Here is a 19,427-nt window from a genome sequence, read left to right as displayed (position 1 = left end):
TGAATCGTGTTGTCTGAGCATTTCTTCTCATAAAGTCGATGATATCGTGTTCCAAAGGGGACAATCCATACGAACGGAAATACTTCACACAATCTTCTTTAGGAAAGTAGAAGGATACTCAGGGGCTTCCTGGGAGATGACTTTCGTCCGTGTTGGTGACATAAGCTTGATGGTCTTGAGGTTTGCTATAAGGCTGTTCATCTTTAGCACATACGACAGGATTCCAAGAAGCAGTGTTGTGTTTTCTTCAGTGCAATCCTGGCCTTTTGCTTGAAAATGTCTGACAAGTAACCGTTTCTTCGTTTCGTCTCCGTACTCTGAGCCAAGAGAACTTCGATGTGATGGATCTCTAGAGTCATCAATGAAGGAGAGGAATGTTCACGCAAGTCTTTATACCACTGATGCACCACGGGTTCTTCCGAGATGAGGCTCCAAGCTTCTTCCAGATACTCGTCTAATTTTTCTTCTTGACTCAGTATCAGACATTTATCGTGCTAAATTTGTCTTGGATGATCGTTTTCACATCCATAATAATCTTTCTTGATCAATTTTGTAATTGTTCCTGCCAGGTGTTTGGCAAAACAGGAGACTAAATGTTGTTCTTGTTCTGGCCATCTGGACTTCATCACTCTGTCCGTTTCGTCCTTATCTTGAGATTCTACTTCCACGGTCTCCTCTCATGCCATTTCCATAGATTCTCCACTATTCAAAGTAGGATTACAGTCTTCCATAGTTTCTAATAGTCTAGACTGACTTCTCTCAAGCTGTTGATTTCTATGGTATTGTCGAACTCGGCATGCAATGTGACGTTCACCGTTTCATCAGGTTCTCGGTTTTTAAACTGAATTTCCACACGAATCTGGCCGGATTTTATAGGGTGGAAATGTCCTTCGTAACTGCCTTGGTCTGGTGTGAAATCAAAAGTCCACAAAGCATAGCCTACTGCATAATGGTCGTACGTAATGCCGTGACCGGGTGTTGGTTCCTAAATGTCCAGTGGCTTTGTACAGGAACAAATACGATCTCAAGTAAGTCTTCTCTTTAAAGTCAGGTTCGATTCTGGACACACCGAAGTGTTGAAAATTGAAGGCTCCGTTGAAAGCTGAATTCTCGACGATACCAAGGATTAAACGTTTGGGTAACTGTCCATGGAACAGATGATCTTCGATCAAGGATCGCTGGCCCTTGGGAATGGTGAACGTTTTCACTTCCACGCGTCGTATCGGATACTAGGCTGTCGTTCTGCTCAAAGTGTGACTGATGTCGTTTCCTACTTTAGGTAACGCTTCCACCCGGCGCACGTATAGTCTGGCTTCTTGGATGATGGTTTTGGGGTTGACGAATGGGGATTTTCTTTTGGACATTTTGGCAAACAACGTGACGATGTTTGGCTTAGCATTTGTTCTGGTGTTTAGACAAAGGTATCGTGCCTTTCAAGATGTTCAAACAACATTCACACACGGTGTTGATGACGTCTTTGGAGGTAGTTTGAATGAGTTTTTTCGCATGGGTGGAGAAGCTTTGTACAGGACGGACAACATGTCCCCATGTTTGACTAAACGAGGAGGCAGTCCTTTCCTTTCCTTTCCTTTGGATTTAGAAGATGAATGACTTCTGGCTTCTACGACACGAGCACGTATTTGTGGATTTTGTTCTCGATTGATGTCATGCAAGGCACGAATCAATTTGACGCAAAGATAAGACTGAAGGGACGTCATGTTGACGCTGTGTGAGACAGAACCAAAGTGTCCGAGATTTTTATTGATTGCCTGTTAAGTCGACGACGAGGACGTGTACACGAAAGGCCCTCAGTCTGGACACAAGTGTTGAAACAGCTGGGTACGAAATCGCAAATAATCGGGGCTAGTGGGTTTTAAATCCAAGAGTAAATAGGCGTGTGGGGTTTGAGTGGCATTGTCGTACGCATGAGTCAGCGAAGGCGTTCCTAACTGCTTGACTAAGACTTGCACTTGCGATTTATCTCTAGGGCTTTTAAACAAGACCACGTAATGAGCATTGAGACTGACGGTGCGTTAACCACAGTTTAATTTCTTCTTTGCCTTCTCCTAACATGTCATCGAAAATGGTCAGATGGGTTTGACTGGGAACAGACACGATTCCGTCGTTTTCGCTAGGAACGCCTTCCACAAACACGATAGAATTGCCTTGACTTTCTCTGAAGAGACTGTACGACGATTGCCACTCTTTGTAACACCACACAATCCGTTGAGGTTGACGATCTATCAAATGATGTTTATGTTCGATCGAACGTTTGACAAATTCAGTTTGGCCTGAACCATTAGGTCCGGCAGTTAACATGTAATAGGGATGGCAAAAATACAGGGCCTCCCAACTGGTACGATCTAAGTGTTCGTCGATGACTTTGAAAGTGGAGGAAGAGGTAGCAGAGACAGCAGAGGTAGCCATTGTGCAAGGAATGTCACTTCTGACACGAAGACAGACAAGACAAGAGTTTTTATACTTTTTCAGGACACGTTTATTGCAAAGTAATATGGAACAACACGATAGACAAAAATACATAAAAGCTATATTGTTAAGTACAGCAATAAAAACACATCAAAACATCAAAATGGAATATAAACAAGTCACTATACAACATGTTCTTGGTAACCAAGGTGTCCTAGGGACAGTGTGTAACGTTCTTACTGTCTCTGCATGGGGTACATTCACACAGATGTCATCCCGGAATGGTCTTTCAGGAATGACCATGAAAGTCTTGTCCTGAAGGGAGTGGTTGTCTTCTGTGACGAGTTCTTCTAGCAATGTCACTAACAAAGGTTTAATAATTACTTTTTTTCCTTGAACGTAAGAATGGAAGATCACAACTCTTGAGAATAATTGGCCACTTCTTTTATCCAAGCCTCAAAACCCCAATTGTTCCAGTCACGTACATCTGTCCAGTGAGGGTGCAAGTTACAAGCTACACACACATCGCCATAGACATCTTCGGTACCTAAAAAGTGACGAATCTTTTTTTTTCCCGTAGAGGTCGATAAGTATCCAGATGAAAACACAAGGTTTTGAACAAAATGTGTCTCTTGTGCTCATTTAAAGGGACCACTTTCATATTTTATTTGGTGGCAAGTATTGTTCGTAAAGAGTCCACAAGGAATCGGCTGATAAACGAAATCCCAGAAAACAAGTCACTAAGACACACACCACACGTTGACCCCAATTCAATGGAGACAGTTCTCTTAATAGGTGTTGGTAATCTTTCATATTTTAATACTCTCAATTCAGAGACCATCGAGCATGATTTAGGCATGCCGAATCTTGTTGTTCCCACTAGTGTAGTGACACGCCACAACTCAAGCGTTTGACTTTATTCCCTTTGCCCAAGTAGAAAAATCTGGCTCTGGCTAATTCTTAGGGGGTAGGTCCTCCCAGATATTTAGGCCATTTTCCTTGCAACGATTGAAAACGATTTTCAAAGTCGCCGTATTCAGACAAACGCGCAGGGAACGAATATTCGTCTTTCACAGGTTCGTTTCGATGAGGGCAGGGTGAAATCGACAAGAGTTTGCTCAGTTTTGGATGACATTCGTAGGGTGGTAGACGCATGGTCTCGCGTGAAGGTTGACATTGACAATGAAAACCAGTAAAGAGTCCAAGATAACGAGTGGCATGGCTTTCGCATTTGTCAGGTTTGACACCCACAGCATCACTCTCCATGGTAGGTGTAATGGTAGTAGTATTATATATAACAAAGTTCCCATTATGCTTTACTGCATCGCTGAAGTCAAAGCGTACGGCACTCCACTTCAGAATCACCGAACTTGAAACATGTCTGTTTAAATGGATTCAACTTTCTCGTCTGGTCTTGGTAGTTACAATGAACTATAAATGTCGGACGTTGTCCCTTTTTATACTAGCCGTAATGAAGTCTCGATCTTGTACATCGTTTCTTTTTTATGTCTCGTTTTGGAAGTCTTCCTTTTTTCTTCGTGGACAACGGTACTACCTTCTCTAAGGTACTGTCATACCTGTACTGTCGTGTGATGGGCGCGAAAGGCCATTGAAAGGCAAGGACAGTGCAGAGACCATCGAGTATATTCCGATATAGCTGAATCTTTATAGATACATAGATCCATTCGCATCTCCAGACCACAACTTAAACACTTTACTTCGTATCACAATCCAGTCGCAGGTCCCAAGTAGACAAATCCTGTTCTTGTTAAAACATTCCCAGTTGGTAATCCCTTCCTATCAGTGGGCCATTTTTTAAACGTTTCCAATCGACGGGCACAACCACAATAGTCAGGCAAGAAGACAGGAAAATGGAATGGTTTGAACTTGGAGTTCTCATCGGATCTCTCACTCGATTCTTGCTTTTGCGAAGTAATCCTACTTGTTGTTGGCTATCCTCTTGGAACCATTTTTTATACCGTTTCTTGTACACGATTTGATACACTTTTTCCAAAGGTCGACTGACGATTTGGTGAGTGGGTAAACGCACAATCTTGTGCTCTTCTTAGGTGACCACTCTAAATTTTCCATTCTGTCCAGACTGCAAAGTTTCCTTCAATACCCCAAAAGATCACCACTCAACTGGTACGATAATTGAGAGTCAATCCTTTCACTTTACAATCCGCATGCACTTCTCCTTGTTTGTCCCGGTATTCGTAGCTATACATTTTAGGAGCACCACTAGCGAAACTTAAAATCTTATCGTCGGGGTGTTCGTCTTCTTCGGTGTCAGGGTGACGTTGACCCAGGGAATCGATGTAGATACAACTGTCCGCATCGAAGTACAGGACGCAATCACCTAACAGTTCTAAAACTTCGTACAATTTTAAGCGACCATGGGATGTCACGTACGCCGCAATGATGACATTTCCAAATTCGTCGGCTTGTACAAAGTCCAGTTCTTCTTCGTAATTGACTAAGATCAAATCCTCACAAACGATGTCCACGTGTTTCATGCATTTGGTTTTGTCGTGAATCATCAAGAAGCAACGGGAAGGATCTGTAAAATACTCCATTTTCGGTAAACACGGTCGTTGTTCCATTTTTCCCCACAAACAATTTAACATCACTTTGGCAAACGATCGCCTGCCTTCGTTTTTGTCTACGTGGTCTAAAGTGATTCCTTCCTGCTCCCAGTATTTCTCTTTGAATTTCTTTTGGTCTTTGGGAGTGGCACCATGATTGATAGACGCTGGCTTCTTGTTTTCGTTTGAAAAAGGCATCCACGTAGTCTGCGAAAATGCCTTTTTGAGTCGCGTTGCCCTGGTGGTGTTTTTGTGTCCTGCGAAGTGGTAAATTTCGTACACTTCTAACAGTTGGTATCGCAGGTCCAGAGCTTTAAACAGTTCCACGCTGACCCACATTCCCTTCAAGGCACGATGTTCCTGAGTGTGCTGAGAAGGCTGGCCTTTGTTGCACGTTTAGGCACAAGTACGGCACAAGGGAAACATCAGTGTTCCTTGGCAATGGCGAGGTAAAACTGGATGGTACAAGTCCGTAGGAGGCAAGACTTTGCACTTGGTCAACCCTTCGTATTGTGGAATGTTTTCCAAATCGTTATGTTCCGTCAGCATTTGCGAGTGCCCTGTGGAAAAGCGACAATATTTGCTCACGAAAGGATACAGGGAACACACGTCTAAGTATTTGATTTCTTCTACTTTGTCTTCGTCAGCGTGGTAGAGCAAACAGGTGGCATTTGACCGTCTTCCGTACAAACTATCATGCGGGTTTAGTGTGTCGACCAGCTTGTAACTTTCTACGATGCATTTAAACTCGGGATCAGTTTTCAAACGGTGATCGTATTCATGTTCCCACATTTCCACCTCTTGGTATCCTTGCTGTTCTAACTTCAAACGCCGCTGACAAGTGGCCTGGTACAAGTCTTCCATGGTCCGTTGTAAAAACTGATTTTTATTGCTACGTTGAGGGTAACAGAGAGGACATCCGTGAAATAAGCAACCGTTAATATTGTACAATATCTTGGGGTTTTCTTGGTCTCAGCTATCCACTGAATACGTTCCTATGGTCTTTTTGCTTACCCCGTTGCAGGCATATATTGGATCCATTTGTCTTCCTTGTCGCACAATTAATAAAGCCAGCGGAGGGCTTTGACTGAGTATTGACGTTTGACAAAGTTGGTCGTTTGAGGGATGATGACAGCCAGGGTGTTTTCGGGCATGAATCGTTGATGGTACACTAAGGAACACGTTTTGGCAATGGTGTAGGGTAGTTTCAAAGATCGATCCCTCCTTGTTCCATGAACAGTTTTCCAAATTTTCCACAGCAACGCCGTAGAATGTTCACGTCGGAACGACAATACTTTAACTTTTCCTCCTGAAAGTCGAAGGGGTCCGAGGCGTGAGCCCGGTACCAAGCGTCGAAAGCTTCCCGTTGTTCGGTACGCATGTTGTCGGGGTCGTAATCGTGATTCTCATGCAAATGGGGTAGAACGGCGTGTTGATTGGCTTCACTATTGAAAAAGTGCGGAAAGTACCCTTTAGCCATTTCTGTTATTCTAAACATTTTAGGCATTCGACATAAAGACATCACCAAGGTGCTCATCGAATCCTTAAACTTTACTTGCCCCACTTGCATGGAAATGATTTTGGCTCCGTTCAAAGTCACTTTAGGACGTTCGGTACTTTGTCCCGTATAGTATCTCAAAAGAAACTGCCCATTGTATCCCGAGAAATTTTGAGCCATTACCTTGGCAGGACGATGACAATCACTATAACGTTCGATGTCATCTTGGCTCCACGTATCGCGGATGTGGTCTAAGATCTATTAGGCGAAATCGACTAACGTGTTTGGTCCCCGAAAGATTTTTTCACGTCCTCCGGGAAACTTGATGCAGCTAGGGCAAAAGACTAAAGATATGTTCTTGGATGTACTCTTCGCACGCCGTATGAGCCACGCAAAAATTATGAATTTGAATATCGGTCTCTTGCATGAATTCGAAATCGATCAAGATGAAATTGCCTTTCTTATGGTCATCTTCCTCCTGTTGTTTGAAATGGTAGTTTTGAATGTAGCATTCGTGTTCCAATTCCACGATTTGGCGACAAATGTGACATCGTGATAATAGACGTGAATGAATTGTCAGTCTTTGAAATCTTTGCCTCGGAACAAGAGAGATCCGCGCACTTTTTTAGGGTGCACTTTCAGTGTGTAGAGGTTGAGCTAAGACGTCTTGCTCATCAATGCCTCATTTTATATCTTTGGATAGCCCCCACTGGCTGTAACAAGAGTTCTGTTTCACTTCGTTGTTTGGTTCGGTTCGATTTAAGAATGTTCTCCCAGACTCTTTTCCATTCTGCTGTGTCATTCTTGTCGGCATACGTTCGTCCCACAACGATCGCACGGGCTGAACGTAGTTAGTCTTGAGGGTTGTTAATTTGGACAAGGCTACGCCTGATGCTACCAAGGTTGTCCACCAATAACATCTATTTGCGTCCGGTCCCTTCAGGAAGACATACGTGGGTGATAAACAGTATGGCATTTCCATCGGTGATGTGAAACTTGATTGGATTTTTGCGCGTGTTGAATCTTCTCGATGATTTTGGAAGGTTTTAATTCTGCTGCACTGCTAAGCTCGATCCAAACCGGGAACTTTAAACTGTCGTGATGAATGGAAAGTCTCAAGCGATCGTCTTCTTTGGCTTGACATTGTCGTTTCAGTGTGGTTGACAAAGAATTCCACACCTCGGTGATAAACCACTCTCCCTTCTTCAATGCTAGTTCGGCCTTATAATCTTTAAACTTCACCGTGTACGTGTAAGCCGTGGTTCTAAATTTTCTAGAGGGGCGCTTTGCCGTCTCTCGAATGTGTTAGTAATTTTCAGGAGTTAATGGTGGTGAACTTTAGTTAAGTGAAGACTCTCTGGGTCTGGATTCTGGCTCACTCATGCCATCTTCAAAAATCACTGGCATGAATTTGTGCCAAGACTTCAGTTACTGTACAAGGCGATAAAGCTCGTTTCTGCCTCTTACTTTCTTCCCTTTTCTCTACGAAATGATGCGATCGTTTCATCTTGACTGCGAAATGTCAAATGACTAGATTTTAAACGCCAAGGGTCACTTTATATCCTTGTCAGACCAGCGTATATATAAAGCGTGTGTGACTTCCCTTCCAATATTCATTTCACTCTCAAACCGAGCAGAACGATGGAAGGGACCACACAGATCGAACTTTTGATCAGAGCTTTGCGAGGTATCGTAAAAAATTTCTTCAGACAAGCCGACGGACTACTCCCCCCTCCTTTTGAGATAAAAGTCAAGATACTTGCTATAACGGTAAGAAGAAAGGGCATTGGTCGTCAGAGTGTCCAGACCGTCCAAAAATCAAGACAGGTACCAGAAGAGAGAAAAGTCATGATACCTGTTATCATTGTCAAGAAAAAGGACATTTGTCATCAGAATACCCTAAGAAACAACTAGAAAGAATAGGTACCTTCCCCAAAGAAAGAACACATTCACGTGCAGAAAGAGAAAAAAGTGCAGAAAAGAAGACGAGGAGAAATTGAGGACGAAGAGGAGGAAAAAACTGTGAAAGTGAACTAGTGAGCAAAAGCACAGAAGAAGTCAATGAACGTTTTAATGTGTTGCGAATTGGATTGTAAAATTTGTACCAGAATAGACCAGTCAGAAAACGTAAGTGTCTCTTGGTTTTGATGTTTTAGAATAAGGACCAACTCTCACGCACTCACTAACTCACACACGTACACAATGGGTAAAAATGGCTTTTGAGGTCAATTGATTTTGGCAATTGAAATACTATCTCTTTTCGAGAGAAGTGGGTGGCCCTGAAAAGGACCGTTAGTTATTTGTTTGTTTAAAAAACAAACTCAGGAACGGAACGTAATCATCTCTAACTGCCTCAAGAATTTGCCACGGCCAAGGCCTACTTCTGGTCTGGCTCCTGTCGATGATGATTTGGTAGAAATCAGTAAGGGTGGTATCGCATGCGTAGTAACAGGGATGGGTTATTTAGTTTGTAAAGGTCTTTTTCTCTTGGGTCGTAATAAAGAAGTCTGATACATTTGTTTCATACTCCTTAACTCTGCTAAAATGTCTAAAAGTACCGTTACCGGTTGGCTTTCACTATTCTTCTTCTCTCCTAGACCTTGTTTCTTCTCTGCTGATTCTTTCTGTCGTTTCCTTCTTGCCTCTTCTTCTTCTCGCTGTTGAAGAAGAAACCTTGTTCTTCTTCTTGCTACTATTGTAAAAATTTCTCCAATTCTTCTTTCTGTCTCTGTTTAAAATTATCCACATGTGGTAAAGAAGCAGAAGGTGGCGAAGGTACTGGTTTCGGAACAAATTGTTGTGAAGAAGAAAGGAAATCCACTAAATCCCAATTAAAAGCGACCTCTTCTGGAAGTAGGCCTGTGTTGAATTTAGTAGTCGCTACTATACCATCGCTTCTCGTCTCAACGGCAGTGCACCCCAATTCATTGTCTTCTTAGTTTCCGTCATGTTTGAAAACTGTGAGTAGTGACACCCCTTTCACTACTACTGTGTCACAGGGATTGACTGGGCACAGAAGCTAGCGCATCTATATAGGGAATGTGACGTCACAGTCCGCCCTCTTCGGATTGGAAGATTGACTCCGTGCTGAGACTAAACACGTGTTTGGATTGGTGAATAAACTTCATCCGTTTCGATCCGCACTTCCCCTAATAATAACCGCAGGATACTGCATTCCCTTCACCTGTTCTCGTCGCAAGATGCGGAGAAACGTTGAATCATCTACTCTCGTATCGTCAGTGCTGTTCGGTACGGACTTACCCATGTATATGAAATCATCATGGACAATTATCAGTATCACGGATACGAATGTTTCGAAAAGACGAATATATGTGGAGAGACAAGGCAGATTGAAGATGGTCCTTATCTACGAACCAGTCGTCAGAAGAAGTTGAGGAAGAGTAGAAGTCCTATGCTTTGCTCTCTTTGTTAACGGAATGATGTTAACAAAAAACCAAAGGCCCTTTTCAGAGCCACTCATATGCCTCGAAAAGATTTGCTTTCTTGCCTAATTTTTTTAGTGTGTTTTATAGTTGTTTGTATAATGTCTGCTGTCTGTGTTATCTCTCTCTATGTCTTTGCCTAGCCAGTCATGTTCCCGCCATGCGTTCTAGGTTTTTTCCCCGCTCTTTGGTCCCGATTGAGGTCAGCCCCTTGCTACATTGTTGCTGATCGTCAGTACTGTGACGTAATCTCCCGTTTCATTCCTATTGTCCCTATACAGTCTCAATACTTTTCTCCCTCTATAACCCCACTCATGTTAAAATTCCCCATGTTAAATTCCCCTTTGCCCAACGGTACAACCCTCCGTTTTTCCTTATATGTTCTCATTTGGCCTATAGTGTCCCCATACACTACTTAGGCCTGTGTAACCAGTTCCTGACCATGGCCCTGGTCCTTCATATCCCAGGCCCTGGCTTCATATAACATCGTTGTGGCCATGTATAGCTTTGTCACTGGCATAATATAAAACGGCTCTGGACTAGTACAGTACAGTCCCTGACTTCTTATAACATAGCCATGATCATGTATATCCATATCCTGTTTCCGTGTGCAACATGGATGTGGTCCTATATTGTACAGTGCCTGGCTTCAAATAATCTAGCTATGATCCAACATGTAGCTCTTTCAAAGACATGATGCAGCATGAATGTGGTGCAGTACTGACCAGACCCTAGTTTCAAATAACATATCTGTGGTCCTATGCATAGCCGTGTCAAAAGAAATCACACAACGTATATATGGTCCTATGTATAGCTGTGTCAAAAGACATCATCCAACATATCTGTGGTCCTATGTATAGCCGTGTCAAAAGACATCGTACAACAAGGATGTGGTCCCTCATAGCCCAATTTCCATTATAAAACTGGTGTGACTTTTGAACACCAATTTACACACTATTCTACTAGAATATAATCAAGGCATGTCCACTGAGATTGATTCACTAGAACTATGTGTCCGATAACTTCTACATATATCAGAACAGTTACAGAGGGAGACATTAAGAAAATAAGAGATAATATAATAGTAAAACAAAAAGAGACCATCAGTTCCATACAGATGGAGAACTAATGGGTCTTCAAAAAAATTGTTAGTTCTAGGAGAAAAATGTTATTGTCGTATTATGGTAAACTTTGGTGTCACACACACATTAAATTCATAAATTGTATTTATGTGATATATGGATTCATTTTATTTAGCAGAATTATTGCAAACTTGTGTGTAAAAACGGTCTATCCTGTAGACTAATGTGTCGCGTTGTTGTTGTCGTTGTTGTAGGGTTTAACGCCATTTTTCATCACACGATAGGCTATACATGGTGGCCAGTATTAATGGTGGAGGAAGAACCCAGGAAAACCCCGGAAAGAACCACCGACCCACAATGTGTCGCGTAACAGACGCATTTCTAGAAGATGTCAATAAACAGTTATAACTCATCTCATTAGAATTCAAAACAGATTTTAATATACAGATTTTATTAAATGCTGCACGAACTTATAGATCTTTCAAACGTTACAGTGTTGCTTTCATTAAGCAGGTAAGTTCATTAAAGATATCTAGTTTTAGTTTAATTTTATAACATAAAGGGAGAATACCCGTCAGTTTTGATTACATTATCAAGATATTTTTCTTGCAGAAAATCGTCTTGGAAGGGAGATAACTTATAAATTGAGTGTCCTCGGTCTTCGACAAAATAGCTGCAAAAGAGATGCTTACCGCTTCGCCGATAATGGAATCGCTACTTTGGTAATATCATTTTTCGCACAAAGATACATTTCAGTATCTCATTATGAAATATACATTAAAATAATTTTTTAACTTACTGTTTTTTCTGTATCGATTCTGCTTCTGGCTAATTATTAGCTTTTGTGCAAAATTAAGACTTACAGTTAACATTAGACTATATTGAAAGTACTTAGACCCGCGTGTGGTATATTATGAATGTCCACTGTTCGGTTAATGAAAGTATAATTAGAACCAAAAACGTTACAAAAACAAATGTTTGTTCCAAGAAAAGCTAAAATATACATGAAATCATAGTTTGGGAATAAATTGATTATTAACTCCATACAATTTGAATGCCGCGAATGTACTAGAGAATTTGCTAACTTGTATTCCAAGAAAATCATTAGACATTTGTAATTGTATAGTTTTATGCAAATTGTCTATAAAAGCTATAGAATAACCATTCGAAAGCCGCAACATTAAGGAAAAAACATATTTAACGTGCAATTGTTTACAAGTTTGGAATTGTAAAATGTGCCCAAAACAAGTTCTGTTACAAATTATCATTTTCGAGAATACAAATGTGGGTGTCTTGGTTTTAAACATAAAATGATATCCTGCAGTTCTTTATTACAGATGTTGATTCAGATATGACATTTAAAAAAAATAATTTTAAGATCAGCATCATTAACACTGACAGAAAGTGGCCAAACAGCAAGGCACGTGGAAGGAATAAATTGCATATTTAATGTAAAGAAGTACGCATATTTTATATTCGGTTAAATTTATAGTACAACTAGAAGATCTAGCAAAATTTCACAACCTGAGCCTGTAGTGGGTAATCAAAACAGATTTTGAATTTACGAACGAAGTTAGGATTAAAACGGCGCATAGTGACCAGTGTCATGAGGCAGATGGCTACGAATCAATCATGCAAATAAAATAATTTCACTTCAGTCTGATATAATTCAAACTGTTAGCAAAAGTGCGACTGTAGTTGGATTTTATGTTGTCTTGTTGATATCGCCTTAAGACAAGTTATTCATCATACTCTGTTTCGTCGGTGTATTTGTTTAATACTATTTTCGGCGATGTATTCTATACATCAGAGATGACTGGCTATGGAGGCTAAGATACATAACATTCTCACCATGGGTGTAATTTGCAGAACAAGACAATGAGCATCATGTAAATCGTGATTTTACATTAATGCTGAAAATCCAGTTAATTACTCAAATTTCAGTCAGAAAAGAAATAAAATAAAATCATATCCACTAAATTTTCGTATCTACATTTTTAAAAAAATGCTGGACAAGGATTATATGCTTATGGAAATAAGAAAGAAATATATTGTAGCAATTCTTTTATTGGTTTTATTTATACAGCACACAATCACAAAGTACATGCTGTACGCCTTTACGAGACAATGTACATAGGAGTTATAGTGCAGATTAATGGCATTTTGTTGTCATCTTGAAGATACCATTTTGCATCAAATTTTACCTGAAAAAAAGTGCCATGTTAATGATATATGTAGAAATATATTTAATATAGGCTTTATAGGATATTATCAAATTAAACGTTTTCTCTATCAATGTCACTTATTTATAGTTATGTATTAACTACTGTGGATAAAATATATTTTCCATGCATTGGAGTATTAAGTGTACGCAGTGTACCAATTTGACTTTGTAACTTCATAATATTATTATGTCAAAGAAGACTTGGCAATTAATAGAAAATAAGTCTTGTTCTTAGTTCATACGACTACATTTTGTTTCGGTTCCTCAAGTAATCAATAAGGTATTCGTTCTTTATTCCTTTAAGCATTTTAACAATTCTGCTTCTAAAATAATACATTATCAAAATAAAAGTGAGAATCTAGATTTGAAACATAATTTACTGCGTCTTTTGTTTTAGCCGATAACATTGTAATGACAAAGCTTACTCTAAAAATAAATGTGATGTCTACATTTTCAATGGAAACAATAACGAACTCAAAAATAATACTATTTCTTTGGAAATGAATAGGCCGAGAACTTAAGAAAATTGAAGTATGGAATCGCTTTTCTTGATTAATATTAAATCAATTTATTTGTTTGGAAACATAAATGTTGTTAGTTTGGAGTGTCGCATATTCGTATATCTTTCTTGATGTACCCAAAACCAATCCTGCTCTCCCCGTCCACCCTCCCACGAGGCCCCAAAAAGAATCAGAATAACAAAGAAATGTTTGGACAGAGCGAGAAACAACGAAGAACAAGCCACGCTTCAACAGTACGTGCACTTACCGGGGGAGCAAAACTTGGAATAGTGAAGTTTTGTCTGTAGACTTCCTTGGCTCCTTTTTTCACTGGACATTTGACGTCGTCGTACTTGCAGCTGTCTACTGGGGGAGCAGTATAATAGGGATACCCGTTGATTAGTACCTGGAATTCTGCTGTTGCTGTTTGTGTTTGTTCACCTGCTCAAGACAAGATATAAGCTCGTGCAATGCTTATCTTTGACGTATATATTAAGAGAGGAAAACTATGTTATACATCTCTCTCTCTCTCTCTCTCTCTCTCTCTCTCTCTCTCTCTCTCTATATATATATATATATATATATATATATATATATATATATATATATGCCTAGGTGCCAGAGCACCTTTTCAACGCACTGAGTTCGCAGCATTTAGGGTTTGACTTCAAAAACAAACAAAATATAAACAAAAACAAAAACTTTGTTTTCACGTGACATCATCGAACATGCGTACTTCCATGTCCGCCATTTGATTCTCTAACTAGGAAAACCGGGACCTAGAAATGATTTTCTCCCCAAAAAATTATGAAGGCATGTCTCGTTTTGTGTGTAAGCATATCCTAATACATCACATTCAGTTAGGTAAGTCAGTCACACGAGACCAAATTCGTGTCTGTTCCCCTTTGTCTTAAAAAAACACAACATTGATATTTTCAACCATCGTCGATTTTTCCCTAAACAAATCGTTCTATAAAGTAAACAGAGGCACAAACAACCGGATACACAAATAAGTAGAAATATGGAATGAATGTCAATTTTCATGGACTTAAATCAATCACTTGGTTACGTTCAAGCTCAAAAGCCGATAGTTAATATATCATTTCATATTTTTAAAAGCATTTCAAAACTACTCTGATTTTATATTAACAAATATCATGTTCCTTTAGATAAACATTTCATGTTAATGCACTGATGAAGAAACAATATCTTCAAACAGTTCTGGCTGCCATACAATGTCATCCTCCGTCCATCATCATATCTACCAGAATTAAAATTTATTTGACCATGCTATTTAAATCTGGTTTGTCGACTATTCATGGCACAATCGCTTACTTTCACGAAAAGTATATGTACATAAAAGTAATACACATGCTCTGAAATTTTAAGTCCTTAACTGATATTGAATATTTAGGGTCCGGAAGTACTCTTTCAAGATGAAATTCTTTGGGACTCCACAGAAAATATATTTTAATAGAGTCACTGTATCGTCTGTTTTACAGAAATAAGTGCATTTATGTTTAATAGTGTATGAATGCGGCTCAACTCCAGTATTCCGTCTTCCGACATAATTAAGGGAACTTCCATTTTTTAAATATTTTTTCTTTTGTCTTTTGTGCGATATGGGCACTTAATTTAACTTAAGAGTAACCCACCTTATCTAGGTATACACTTGCCCGAGTCAATGGTATAATTCGAATCTTCACCCTTGTGGTCGCAAGACCGGCACGCTAAACACTGATCGACCCACTATCTCGTATAGGTTATATGAATCAAGTGGAACTTACTTGATATGAAACCAACGGTAACTGTGTAGTTCGTTCTTTTCATAAGTGCGCATGGTTCTTTCTTGCACTGAGGGAAATTGATGTAGAGGATTTTAGCGCCTTCAGAGCCTGAAACAAGAGCATATAACTGCAGGTTTAATGTTGAATCGAAGATCTAATTCACACACCAGAAAAGTCGAGGGGTTTATGTTGTGTCATGCTCCGTATTCTCGAAAAAAACCCACTGTTTTGACTGTTCGTACTTTAAGTAGAATGCAATTATAAGCATATATAACTTTCTGGATTTTCTTCAAATAGTTCTTTGAGAACACATATCATGGATGCTGATTGATCTAAAAGTAAAAAATGCAGCACAGGATATGATACATATGAATATACGCAACAAATGGAGCTAAAATAAATATACAAGGTATAACTGTTCCGAGTCCATGCTCATTTACAAATCATTACAATTTAAACAGAATAAATGTTGATTTTAATGGGCTCTTCTAAAAAAGACGAACTGAACTTTATGTTGGTTTACTTTAAAGTAACAAACATATGGGGAACTAGAGATACGGCAAAGCCACACCCTTTCCATTATAATGCATACCTCACACCACCCACCCTCTAACCTGTTATGATGGTTGTATTCACCCACATGTCGTAACACAAAATATGTATTATATTTATCCTGCGGCTAAAACTTCATTCACCACACACACACACACACACACACACACACACATATAATCAAAGAATCACAAAAATCTAACACAGCTATGACTTGACACGTACATACAAAATCACATACCCTATATTTGTTTTAGTATGATTAGACGGCAAAGTAAAAGTGCGGATGTATTGCAACCATACTTTTGTTTTGTATATTTTGTAGTTTTAAATAAAAAAGAACAGAAAAAAACAGAAGTAATTTTTGTGCAGTTAGGAAATTATAAAAGGAAAACGACCCGTTAAGTACGCTGAGAATGAATATGTAGTTAGCCTTGATGACTGTATAAGTATTAAAATTTGCATTTTAAAAGATGTTCAGACAGAATATACGTCGCACATAGCGCAGTCAACCACCTCCTTGAAGTATCATTAGAATGACTGGGATTTGTTACAATATATTTTGGAGCCAAATTTATGGAGATACCCTCGTGTGCCCTAGGGTAAACAGTCTTTTACGTTAGGGAGTTGAACCATATACAGTTACAAAATTACTCAGAAAGGGTGTGCAAGGTTGGGGTTGTATTTTCAGTAAATTTGCAGTTGTTATGCGCAAATATTTATTTTAATATTTTGTCTTCTTGCTATTTCATCTATTGTTTAGTTAACCGGTCTATTTGGGGATTAAGCGCGGCATTGTCCATTTAACCTTTTGTAAAATTACGAGTGTTTATCTCAGCATTATGATAACACCTAATTATATATTAAATATGTTAATCATCGTCTAAATATAAATACATCATAACGGGTAGATGCTTCTGAGGCTGTTTGACTTGATATTGTTAAGATTTTTTCCCCAGTTCGACAGGCCAAGCTTGTTAACTTATGAATGGAAACGAAAAACATAATACTGATGGAATTCACAAGGAAACAAGCAGTGTAATAAATTTCTATTGACAACCTTTATTTATTTTGTGATCCACTTCTTATTTAAAAGAAGCGAAGTGCTTGTGACAAACCAGTTTTATGAAATGACAAGCATGCGGATTATTAGATATTTACCGAAAAAGAGCTTCTTCCTAGCAGTCTTTTATGGGATAGTCTCTCAATTTTGCAATTATGGGCTTTTATGAATGCACAAAATCATGTCTCATTTCTAAATTTTTTACGTATGAAAGCAGTAAAAGGTCTATTCCTTGACGTAGCTTAATCCAATTTGGTAGTGCCACAAGTTAACAGGGAGTTGAGAGCGACTGGAAGTTTCCATAGGTGTTTGTAAGTCTGGAGATTATTTGTATGCAATTTTATATACGTGCATTGTGAGCAATAAACATGTTAGAGTATTTTGTAGTATCTTCATGAAAGTAGTAAAGAGTAAACAGCATTTCCTCATTGTTCACCTGCATAGAGTGACAATGAATTAACCCCCCACTCACCCCCCACCCCAAAAAGCCAAACAAACCAAACCACGATAAGCTCATTTAAGGTTACCAGTACATTATTATCAAATCATTAGAAGATTCAAAACAAATTTCCATCTATCATGAATATGCAAAATTATATGATTAGGATCGATCATGCCTGAACTGCGTCTATATTTGTTTGCCATCCAGCTAAATTTTAAAAGACCGAATAGGCCATGCGACTATATATTGTGTAGTGCATGAAATGACCACTTCTAGTAGTGTATTGGTTAAATTGTCAGAATCATGACAATCACGTCTCTCAATACCATAAAAACCCAACTAGCTTCTTGAATGCAATTTTCCACTTTATCAGAGAGACACTTTAGGCTGATATTGAAAACTCCACGAACAATCTGAATAAAGTAATTAATTTATTTGGGATTAAATGCATAATCGTATAACCGTTAGATCATCATGTGTCCTAAAAGCTATGCATAACCTTTAATATTACACAATGGTCCACACCATGTATGTGACAAGACTAGCTACGGTGAAATAGATATGTGGGAATTCATTCCTTTTGATAAGCATACTTACAGTCGGTGTAGTTGTGAAGCCGAATAGCACAGCCCAGGGACAGAAGTGATGCCAGCACAACAATTTGGAACATCTTGACTAACTGAATGGCGAGCAGCCTTTCTAAACACGCAACTCTTATTTTATTTTATCACATCCCTTATATAGTGTCTACATCTTATCTGGTGGTCCCAATAAGATGTCCCAATACTTAACATTGCTGATATATTAGAAGGTGAAAACAAATCCAAATCGTGCCAAGGTTTGGTCATTTATGGGGAAACACTCTTTGAATTTGAGATAAGAAGTGCACAGGAATCAGAACATAGCTGTTAATAACGGTGCGTATGACAGGCCATAACAAATCGGTGTCATTCTCATTCGTTTTGTTTTCCCTTTCTTCTCTGATCTATCGTTTACGGTTTTGTAAATATAAGTTTTTATAAACAGTATGCCTTTATGTGCTGGAATGCAAGAATCTCCATTGTGGTTTGCACCGAAGCAAGAAAATCACAGTCGACGTGTTCATTATTTGTTTTCCTGCAGGGCTCTGACAAATAATGTAGCCTCGCGATTTGGATTTCAGTGCCACGGTGCAAATCCCAACAATCCTTGTCTTTTTTTCCTAATTTTTAAATTAAAATAAAAAACCATTTATTATTCCAAATTATGTTTTGCACATTAAACACAAACATCATTGGTCAAATAGTTATTTCCTTACAGTTTTCTAAAGACCAGTATGTACTTATTATATTTATTGAAAACCAAAACAATAGTTTCAGTACAAACCAACCGTATATGCCTAAATCCCCACCCCACCCAACAATTTAATAATTATAATTGTTACGAGTTGTAATTATTACACGAAGGGTCTAAAGACACGTACAGTCGTTGAGAAAAGTAACGAGATCTTATCAAATTAACAATAAGTTTTTTGTTTACAAGGATGTCTTTTAACTGTCATTGCAACTTTCACCATTTCAGTGATACTATGCTTGGTACATATCTCTAGTGAAGAGTAAAACATTGATCTAGTAACCATAAGTTTGATTATTCTGGAGAATTAGAGCTATAACTCTCATACATAACTCTGCCTTTCTTTGGAAGAAGTGAAACTGCTTGTGACCTACTGATGCTGAAATTGATATTGATTATAAATTACTCTCATGCGTGACAGACCCTAAAAACACTGATAAGCTTGCGAAGGCTTTCTATTGCATGGTTTTTGGCTGATATTTTCTATCGTGA

General features: G+C 38.9%; 1 protein-coding gene across 1 annotated transcript; it reads right to left on the bottom strand.

The window, feature by feature from the left end:
* Positions 1-13,086: 13,086 nt before the first annotated feature.
* LOC149771401 (NPC intracellular cholesterol transporter 2-like) lies at positions 13,087-18,355 on the bottom strand. The gene is made up of 4 exons (XM_089948514.1): positions 18,201-18,355; positions 15,547-15,654; positions 14,028-14,200; positions 13,087-13,239 (listed from the first exon to the last, which is right to left on the bottom strand). The coding sequence occupies exons 1-4, from the start codon at positions 18,271-18,273 to the stop codon at positions 13,153-13,155; spliced, it is 441 nt and encodes a 146-aa protein (XP_089804640.1). The 5' UTR covers positions 18,274-18,355; the 3' UTR covers positions 13,087-13,152.
* Positions 18,356-19,427: the final 1,072 nt, after the last annotated feature.

This window comes from Sinohyriopsis cumingii, unplaced genomic scaffold, assembly GCF_028554795.1.
Source record: "Sinohyriopsis cumingii isolate HCF-2022 unplaced genomic scaffold, ASM2855479v2 utg001870l, whole genome shotgun sequence".
NCBI lineage: Eukaryota > Metazoa > Mollusca > Bivalvia > Unionida > Unionidae > Sinohyriopsis > Sinohyriopsis cumingii.
The sequence above is the reverse complement of the archived record's forward strand: the minus strand, read 5'-3'. Positions and strand labels throughout refer to the sequence as shown.

Excerpts from the sequence above, each read along its gene's own strand:
- LOC149771401 (XM_089948514.1), bottom strand. The coding sequence starts at position 18,273 with ATGTTCCAAATTGTTGTGCTGGCATCACTTCTGTCCCTGGGCTGTGCT. Across the intron at positions 15,655-18,200 it reads GCTTCACAACTACACCGACT|GCTCTGAAGGCGCTAAAATC; the intron begins GTAAGTATGCTT and ends CTCTTGTTTCAG. Across the intron at positions 13,240-14,027 it reads TTCCAAGTTTTGCTCCCCCG|GTAAAATTTGATGCAAAATG; the intron begins GTAAGTGCACGT and ends ACTTTTTTTCAG.